Raw genomic sequence first — 10,377 nt, forward strand, 5'->3', positions numbered from 1 at the left:
TTTATCTTGAAAAAAATTTATTTAATTAGTCAATTTAGGATATTTTTCCATGGTTACATGATTCATGTTCTTCCCTCTCCCCTCCTCATAGCCGACATGCAATTCCATTGGATTTTACATGTGTCATTGATCAAGTCCTATTTCCATATTATCGAAATTTGCACCAGGGTGATCACTTAAAGTCTACATCCCCAATCATATCCCCATTGGACCATGTGATCAAGCAGATGTTTTTCTTCTCTTACCTTATTTCTTCTTATGCCTTAGTTTGTCTCCTCCATTCTTCCAGAGGAAAAAGAAAAATTATACAAAAGCTCAGTCATTCTACTTTCAACTCCTAACCCTTACCAGGCCTTCTTTTCAAATTATGAGACGTGTTTCAAATGCTATATTCTGCCTCCTAGCCCAGTTTGCTTAAAAGTTATTGCTCATTAATCCTCTAAACAGCTTTTTTCCTCCTCCAGAAAGTCTTCCTAGTCTGAAATTCACTCATCCAAGCCATGGGATGCTTATGATTTCCAACCCTGCTCTCCCTATCCATTCCCTCACCACTCTACTAGGACATCATACCCTTATTGAGTATGTGTGTATGTATATATGACTTTTTTCCATGTATCTGGACATGCAGTTCATTCACTTTTTGAATATGTTGCTTGTTTGGCTTCTCCATGTCTAGCCACACTCGTGTGTCTTTTTGCCCACATGTCTCTAGGGCAGGGATCCATAACCTTTTTATGTTGTGGTCCTTTTTGTTAGTGTGATGAAATCTATGGACTCCTCAGAATGATGCCTTTAAATGCATAAAGTAAAGCGTATGTGATTCAATTACATTGAAACATAGTTATTAAGCCCCTTATTTGGAGGGTCCTGCCTGAATCTGCTACAGCCAAGAGGAGAATGTAGACCTTGGGGAGATGGACAATAGTGTGCCACTGTGATGACACCCAAAGGATAACTCGATGGGCATTGAACTGACTTACATTAAAGTGTCCTGATCAAAGTCTGAAACAACTGGGAGAAAACTGGAGAATGTAGAACAGTGGAGCGTTGTGTGTCTGTCGTGGACTCTGTGTGTGTGTCTGTGTGTGTCTGGTGAGTGTGTGTGTGTGGGCTGGGCATAGCCAGCCTCTCCACTGCCTGGGAGAAGGGGGAAAGAAGATGAAGGGCAGAGCAGGAGTAAGTGAGAGGGGTGGAGGGGGGGGGAGTTCTGTGACCTACATCTCCTCCCCTTCTCTGCTAGTCAGCAGTCCAGCTCTGAGCCTCCTGCAAGGAACAGCAGCTGGGGTAAGGAGGAGAGAACCAACAGCAGGCAGGCAGGAAGCCTGTTGAACAGTCGCCCTCGGGCACAGGTAAGCTGGGCATACCTTCTCTCTTATTCCTTGATTGATGACTTTAGGTGAAGGGCAAAAGAGATGAGGGAAATAACTTTTCCTCCTCTCCCTGATTTCCCACTCTGAAAAAGATACCACCACTGTGGGGTAGGTGCCTAGAGTTGCAGTCCACACTGTCATACCAATGCAATAGTGAATGCCTCTGCTGGCCACCCTTTCTACGTGGTACGTTGGTGGTGGTGGTGTCTACTTCGATCAGTCTTGAGGTTCTGGAGGAAACAATTCCAGTGTGAGTAGACTATACCTAGCTTAGGAGAGACCAGAGCAGTATTCTTGAAGCTTCTATCCTTCTGGTGCAGTGGGGGGAATTCTCAGGGAGAGGTTAAGATTTACCTGCAAAAAGAAATTCAGAGGGAAGGACCCCAGTGCCAAGAAAGAGGACGAAAGCAGTCGGGCAAATATTTGTACAGTGAAGATTCCTTCTTGCTTGGACTGGGAGTCTTCTCTGAAGCTGAAGCTGAAGCTGAAGACTAAGTATTGAGAAATAGGGAAACAGGGAATCTTTCTCTATTTTGGATTACTCCATCGGTGCCTGGTTGACATGTAATCCAAGAAAAGAATGGTATGTTTTCAATGGATCAGGTAGGTATAGGCAAGAGACCCTTAACTATGGCAGGAAGCTATCAAACGTCCCTTCCACAACTGCTGTGTCCACAAGGGGTTAAAATTTTTCTTCACTCTCCCCTGGCAAGTGATTTCAAGGATGGGGTAGAAGCCATGGCCCATTGTCAAGATTTAAATAATTATATAGCTGATTCTGAGGGGAGAAGCCCCTATTTGATTCCTATGTCCTGTGCCCCATCAGTGTCAATGCTCTAGCCCCAGCTGGAATGGAAGGAGGTCAGGATGGAGTGGAAGTCAGGGTGGGAGGGCATGATGGCAGGTGGATCTTAGGGGAAAACTGAATAGATCCTTCCCCCCCCCCCATCTTGTCAATAAGAGTCTAAATGGGAAATTGAGTCAGGAGACAAGTGTGGGATAAGGTAAAGTTATCCTTCAGTGATGGGGTAAATTGAGCCTTTCCCCTAGATTTGAGAACAAGCAGCTGGGGAGGAAATTCAGTTCTTTCTCTACCCTACCCATATCCATTTGCTGGCCTCAGTTTCTCCTATTTACCAAAGGGTGAATTGGAATTAATTTAACCCTAAAAATCTTAAAGTATCTTTTTTATCATTTCCCTTAATACACAGCCCTGGCTATGCTATTTGAGAATGAAAGCCCAGAAGGAAGGGAGATGTTTTAATGGTAGATCATCTACTAGCTCCTTAAAGAAGGGAAAATAGAACCAGTGGATCTGGGATACCATACTCTACTCTCCCTCCCACCATTCAAGGGGGTTCTCCTGGCATTGACAGAGTGGGTATGAGAATAGGAGAGGTAGAGGAGAATTTGTATAATGTATCCCATTAGTATCCCATATGAGTAACTTAGTGATTCTCTTTTGATGGTAACGATGTTGCCAGGGGCTTCATACTTCTCTCACACGCAGTTCTTGGGGGCCTACCAATACCTTTGCTTTCCACTAGGACAGCTGGGATGAGATTGGTTTGCTATGGGAGTAACAGCAGAATGTGAGCCCTCAGCAAGATCAGTTCTACTCCTCCCACCCCACCCCAGCCCAGAACCAACTGGGCTTCTCCTTAATTGGTTCTATTCTCCCCATCACTGGCCATTCACCACCCCCATCCACCAGAACTCTCTAGACCTGGCAATGATGGCAGTGGGCTTGTGAAGGCTCCAGAACACAATTGGCACACTTTAGCATTCCAGGGATGGCAATGGGACAACAGCCATTTTGTGAAGATTATCAGACCTAGCTTGGAGTTTTGTTGGGGAGGGCGGATGGGAAGAGATGGACAGGGGTGGGGAAAGTGAGTAGGGGGTGAGGTTGCAGTTGTGAAATGAGAGAAGACCAACCTGGTAGAAGAATTTGTTCTGTCATGGGGGAATGTGGTCTGAAATCAGGCCCTTTGGTTTGGAAAAAGAGGCCTCCATAAGAGAGGTCCCCCAACTGGAGTTGGCATAAGATCAATCAAAATGAAAGGTTGGTTTCTAGGCCTCCAAAAGCAAAACCTCATCCTATGAAAAAGGAAACCCCCAAAGGAAACTAACCTAATTAACTGGGGAATCCTATTCCAAAGTGCCATTCCCTTGAGGTCCTAGGTCTAGAGAATACATTTGGTTTTACCAAAATGTATTTGGAATTATTTGTTCCCTCTCTCTTCCAATGAGTGTGGCCATCCCTGGGTGAGACTGACAGTGAGTCAGTCAGGCAGGAGAGAAGTGAGGGTAGGAAATACTCTTATTTACACCTGACGCTATAATTCACAGTCCACAGAGGGGGAGTAGATGGATTTATGGGGGTCAAACAGTTCCTGAGCCAAAGACTGCTCAAAGCAGCCAAGAGTCAGAGACTGTCTCCTGCAGGCCAGTGGATTTGAAAGATTCCAGGCTAGGGTGGAGAGAAGATTTGTGACCTGCCCTAGGGGAGTCTCCCAGTGGGGGAGGAATCAAGAGGTCCCTGGGAAAAAAAAAAACAACCCACTTTCCTCAATCAACGGAGGATTAGACAGTGAAATAGTTGGAGAAATTCTGAATTCCCAGAGTATGTGTTCTCCCAGGTTTCTATTAAGCACTCATTGTTCTTCCAACTGAGTAGTGATGATGGTTAAGGTAAGACTGTTCCCAGAGAGAAGGCCAAGCATATCTTCAAGAGACCAGGCCACTGGGCAGAATGTTCAAGGAGCTGAGATTCCCAATGCTTCCTCCCCATCTTGGAAAAGCACAAACAATGCATGCCCCCCAGATTTGTTCTCCATTGCCTTGGTGAGCTAGCTATTCGGGGCACCTATTCAGGACAATTGTGCTTCTTCACTCTGGAGCCTGGAATTGCCTACTCTTTAGACCCTCAGGCAGGGAGTTCTTAGACTCCGGTTGGCAAATTTGTTTTTAAAAATAGTTTTATAATTATTTCAGTATAATTGGTTTCCTCTGTAAACATTTTATTTTATGCATTAGAAAGCATTATTCTGAGAAGGAATCCAAGGGACTTTACCAGATTGTCATAGGAGTTCATGATGCACAAAACTTTAAGAACCCTTTCCCTAAGGGTACCTGCCCCCTTCCTTGCAAAAAATAATGATAGATGTTTCACAGTGAACTTTATTCATTCTGAACCAGTCTGGATTCATTCATGATTGCTAGAAACATGGAACCCTTGAATCTCTGAATGGGAAAGGAATTCGGAGGCATCCAGGGCAACCCATAACTGAAGTTTGGATTCCTTTGATCACATCTCTGACAAATGATCATCCAACCTTGTTCCACACAGGTGATGCCTCCTGAAATATAAGCAACTGAGGAAGCAGCATCATGGCAGGTAAGGGAAAACTCATCACCACTTCATCTATTACCATAATGGAGAAAGGGAAGGGATGAACAACTGGACTTGCATGCAGTAGGAGGAAATACCCAGAGAATACAAGTGGAGAAGAATAAGAAGTGGTAGCTCTGAATTAGCAGCTGAGACCAAGGTAGCACCTGAGAGACAGAGACAAGTAGGGGCACGTAGCAGCTCTAAAGATTGTCGTGTTTCACATTCATGATCTTAGCTGGTCCTCATATCAACCCTAGAGAATAGAGCCTTTTTTTAAAGATTGGCCATAGGGGTTTGGACCTCGGATTTCATCCCCGTTCAAGGATACTCTGTCCATGAGCATAGGAAAACATCCTTGATTCAGTTTTAGAGAGCTCATGGGATCCCTGTTGGTCAAACTTGAACCTAGTTCTTCTTGACCCCCAAATTGTCCCTCTTTCCACTGTGCTATCTTGCTTCTTGAGAAGGATATTGCAGGTATCAGAGATAGGGACTGGACCTGTGATTTCATTGGGACAAGGAATTCTCAGGTGAGCAAACTCCATCTCCCAATGCAGGTGGGCACCTTCTCTGCAACTTATTGTCTTAGAGTTAATTATATTAATTAATGAAATCTTAAGTGATCTCTCTTTGCCCAAATATTTCTAGACCCTTTGAGATCTCCTTTGCATTTAATAGTTTAACTACTTCTATAGAGAAAATATTATGTATAACATATTAGAATAGAGAATGAAGTATATCTTGTATTTATAGATGTTTTATCATCAAATAATCTAAATATATCTATTATATTTTTATATATCATTTATATTATATACTATTTTCTATCCTATTATATATACTTTACCATCTCATATATTAAATGCCATGTATATTATTTCATGGTAACAATATGTTATTTTATCATAATAATGTATATTAGATGCAACATTATATACATACAATGCTATACATTATATTATAATTTATAGGAAATACTATGTAGTATACATTGTAATATACAATAATAAAATACAACACACAATTATGTATAATATAATAATACAATAACCATTATAATATATATTATATATATCTAATAAAAATATAATATATATAATATATTAACTAATATATAATATATATGTAAACCAATATAATAATGTTACTCTATATGCAATATATTATCTGATATTGTTACAACATAAATATAATAGAATTATATTCTATTATAGTTATTTGTATATATTTCAGTCTTTCTACCATTAGATTATAAACTCCTTCAGATTAAGAACATAATTGTTTTTCTCCTTTATATCCTTAGCCCAATGAGTTGCCCATGCCCAGAGCTCAAAATCTGAGTGCTAACAAAGGAGTATTTGTTGAATTGAATGAGAGAAGTGTTAGGAGAGCTTTAATGTCAGCTACAAAGGCAGATCTCCTTAATAGCACTGGAAGAATAGGATTTGACCTGTCATGTCTCTGAATCAGAGTAAAAATACCAACAATTCACATAGTACATTGATTACTAGAACTTTATGAGGGTAGGTAGTGCAAGTATCATTATCCCCATTTCACAGATGAGGAACCTGAAGGTCAGTAAAGTGAAGCATTTTGTCTAGGGTCCACCAGCTAGTAAGTGGCGGTATTGAGTTTTGAATCCAATCTTTGGGCCTTGTGGCTAGTCCATTGCCATCACATGGCCTCTTCATGAACTGTGTGTTCTGCTACTACCAACCCTCATATTTCTATAGCAGCAATTGCCTGGTGATCCCAAAGCACTCTTCCATAGGGAGCCTCTTCAGTCCATTTCTTAGCCATACTGAATGGTCAGGAGAAAGAACTACTCCCTCAAGGGACAATGAATCATAATGACTGCTCTGTGATAAGAGAGCGAGGGAGCAGTGGTCAGAGGACAGAAGTCCAGTTCCCCATGGACCAGACCATTCCAGCGAGTTTTCAGTGGACTGATTTTGGAGATAACTGAGGAATAGTCTCTTTTATCTCAGGGTCCCTCTGTCTCCCCTCCCCCAGCTCTTCTATCTATGTGTCCTGTGAGATTTAAAATGGTTGAGGTCTTAAAACTGTAGTGAGTTAAAATGGTGGAAGATATAAATTGTGATAGATATAAGACAGGGTGAGTAAATTTGACCGCAGAAAATATGTTTCACTACAGTGTCTTGGTTTTTAAATCAAATATAAGGTGGTCGCCAGGGAAATATTCCCAATTATTCAAATACCCAAGTCAACTGGGTTTTATAGAGATTTTTAATTAATAATACAATGAGTAATCAAAGAAAGAGAGAGAGAGTAAGAAAGGAATAAGTATGAAGGGCCTCAAGCCAATATGGCCTAGACCTGAGTCTTAAGAGAGAAATCAGTCAGTTTTTTAACACTCACCACAAGATCTGTCTAAGTAAGGATTCTAGTGACACCAGGCCAGCTCCATCTCAGCTGACTTCACCAGAGAGCCTTCCAGCCAGATACTGTTCCACAGGGCCTCTCTTCAGAGCCTCCAGAGGGACAGAGTCCCCTTAGAGGAGCTCCAGCAAGACCTCCTTAGAGATTGTCCTCCAAGAGCTTCCCTTCTCCAGAGCCTTTCTAAAGAGATTCTTCCCAAGCGATCCTCATCAGAGATCCTCCAAAAGGATTTCTCCAAAAGGATCTATCTCCTCAAGAGATTCTGCTTTTTCTTATATAGGGGTTTTTCCCCCATGTCACCTCCCCTAAGTCCCTACATCTACCAATCACTGTAGATGTTTTCCAAAGGACTGCCCATCTAAATTCCTGCTAAGTTGACCAATCTCCTCAGTAAGTCTGAATCAGAAAAAATGCTGCTGTGTCGACCAATCTCCTCAGTAAGTCTGAACGAGAGAAAACACAGCTGAGTCAACTAATCTCATCAAGAGAAAACTTGCCCGACCCTTTTAGGTACCTAGCATCCCATTGTATCAATTCTAAAAACAGGCCTGGCTCAAAGAACTCCTTGCCTTATTATAAGCATGGGTCCAAGTATTTTCATTGTTTAGCAAGGAGTTTTCTCTCCTAAAGCAGTCTTAAGTACGGGTAGAGTAGGGGTCCTCCCATAGCAAGGAGTTTTCTCCCCTAAAGTAGTCTTAAGTATGGTTGGAGTAGAGGTCCTCCCATTTTGATCCTGGCGAGTTCTCACATCAAAATGGGGACTGTTTCTCAGTAGGGAATTTGTTCCAATTAAGAATTCCCGGATGGGGAAATTTTTAACATTCACAAGTCTGAGAGATTTCGAGATTTATAGTCCCTGAGTAAGTCCCTTGACCTCTCTCTCCAGGCCCCTGCAAAGAGACAATTGGATTAGATGACCTTTAAGTTTCCTTCCAATTCTAAGAACCTACAAGGTGACCTTAATGATGATTATTGAATGCTGCTATGTAGAGGAACCCAAACAATCCAGGACAGGGCAGAGGGTGGAATGGATTTACTTTCCTTCCCTCCTTCCCCAGAGAAGCCTCTCAAGAAGTCCTCGATTCCTGGGGTGACCATCAGGCAGCTGGTGGATGAGATCCCAGAAGGATGCAGCACTCCAGATTTTGAGCGGAAGCCCATCACGTTGGCTCTGCCAGAAGGTGAGACTCTTCGAAGGATGGCAGACGCCACTCACGCTATCCCCCAACCTCCCCTGAAAGTCCTCATCTACCTTCCCTGGCTTCTTGACCCCTTTCCCTAGAATACTTCCCACCTTGTGATCAAGAACTGTTTGGTACTATGCTTGGATACTCAGGTAGCTTTCCTGGAGCCCTGCAAGGTGGCTGGAACAAACAAGAATTGGACTCCAGGGTTGTAGAAACAAGAACAGAAATGCGTTACTTCAGAAGACAGCCTCGGGGTCAGGGTGGGGGTGGCAGCGATCATATTAAAGAAAAGAATAAGCTGGCACAATGAAGAGGGCAAGGGCCTTATTCCTCCAGTCATGCAGTGGGCTAGTGTGAGGGCTCAGTAAATAGCCACACACTCACTCATACCCATACATTCATTCACACAATCACACTTACACACATATTCACTCACACACTCATATTGACATACATGCTCAAACATGCACACACACTTATACACACACATATACATATACATTCACACACGTTAACCCCTCACACACACATACACACACCCCTCTTTGGGTTCCATGACCATTCTGAAAAAAAATACTGACAAAAAGCTCAGCAATGGGAGAGGTGTCTTAAAGCATGAGTATTGTTCTCTCTCCCTCTCTTTCCCTCTTTGGCTTATACCTTTTCTTTTTCTCCTTTCACCCTTCCCTTTCTCCTTTTCTCTATACTTCTTACTTCTCTCCTCTCTGTTCTTATCTTCCACTCTTCCTCTTTTTCCTTTTTTCACCCTTCCCTTTCTCCCCATGTATCTTTTCTTTCTTTTTTATAACTTTTCTCCCTTTCCTCTCTTTCCCTCTCCTTTCTCCCTCTCCCTTTCCCCTCTTTCTTCCATTTTTCTCATTGCCCTGTTTTCCTCCTCTCCCCCCCCTTTCTTTCTTCTCTCTTGCTATCTTTTTCTTCTTTTACTCTTACCAATTCCTCCTCCCCCAATTTTTTGTTCCTCTCCTTTCTTCACATTTCCTCTCCTCCTGGACTCCTTTGCTCATCTCTTCTCTCTCCTGGCTCTGGCTCTGCCCCTCCATTTTTATTCATCCATCTATCTGTCCTGATCCATTCCAAGCTTCACCTTGAATCTCCTTCCTCTTAGGGAAAAATGCCATCTTCCGGGCTATGGTCTCTGGGGAGCCCAGACCTGAGGTGCAGTGGTATCGTACTCAGGGTGACCTCAGCGACTCCAACAAGTACAAGATTTTCTCCCAACCAGGAGGCAAAGAACATGTGCTCCAGGTAAGGAGACTGGGACACTTACATTAATTAGTGTCCCTTTTCTTGGTGCTCCCAGGGTCCTCTCCCCACTTCTTCTGTTCCCTCAGAGCTATCATCATTTTGCCCCCACCCCTTATAATTGACTCAGCAAAGAACTCCATCCCCAAGAAAAGAAAAAAAAATTGAGACATTTCTGGTTGAGAATGAGTCAATTTTACCCTTTGCTGTGACTCAGGTTCCCCTAATATGGGAACAGGGACCAAAGTAGAGCACCCAGGGAAGGGGCATTTTTAACAAAATTTTTATAGAATCTCCAAGATTAGATGGTCCAGAATGGAATGCCAGCTTCATGCATAGCAAACAAACTCCTCCATTGGCCTTTCCAAGTTTAGGATAACACTGGAAATAAACTAAACATTTGTAAAGTAGACATCAAATACAAATCATTTGCTCTTTCTATTCAGCTCCCTTAGTCACCCACCCTTACTTAGCTGCAGTTAGGAGACTTGGAAGAGTTATAGAGGAGATGGTAGAATTTTGGCTAGAAGTGAGGGGAAAGATATGATGCTCTTTAGAAATCCTAGACAGCTCCACCTGTCCTGATCCCTGCCTTTTTCCCTTATAGGTCAACAAGTTGACAGGAGATGACACGGACACATACCGATGCTTGGCTGTGAATGAATATGGAGAAGCCATGTGCTCAGCAAGGCTGACCGTTATTGAAGGTGAGCTAGTTGTGGCCAGACCTTGGCCAATGAGTGTTCAGAGCCATGGGTCT

The 10,377-nt window shown here is 42.7% G+C and overlaps 1 protein-coding gene across 2 annotated transcripts in view; it reads left to right on the plus strand.

Moving 5' to 3' along the window:
* Nucleotides 1-1,255: 1,255 nt before the first annotated feature.
* The window catches only part of IGFN1 (immunoglobulin like and fibronectin type III domain containing 1), a 42,466-nt gene continuing 33,344 nt past the window's right edge, over nt 1,256-10,377 (plus strand). For both annotated transcript variants that reach the window (XM_056815713.1, XM_056815714.1), the window contains exons 1-5: nt 1,256-1,349; nt 4,723-4,770; nt 8,226-8,348; nt 9,481-9,620; nt 10,225-10,324. In XM_056815713.1, coding sequence (XP_056671691.1) covers nt 4,764-4,770; nt 8,226-8,348; nt 9,481-9,620; nt 10,225-10,324 — 370 coding nt within the window. In that variant the 5' untranslated portion in view covers nt 1,256-1,349; nt 4,723-4,763. The remainder of the gene's footprint in view (nt 1,350-4,722; nt 4,771-8,225; nt 8,349-9,480; nt 9,621-10,224; nt 10,325-10,377) is intronic.

This window comes from Monodelphis domestica, chromosome 2 (assembly GCF_027887165.1).
Source record: "Monodelphis domestica isolate mMonDom1 chromosome 2, mMonDom1.pri, whole genome shotgun sequence".
NCBI lineage: Eukaryota > Metazoa > Chordata > Mammalia > Didelphimorphia > Didelphidae > Monodelphis > Monodelphis domestica.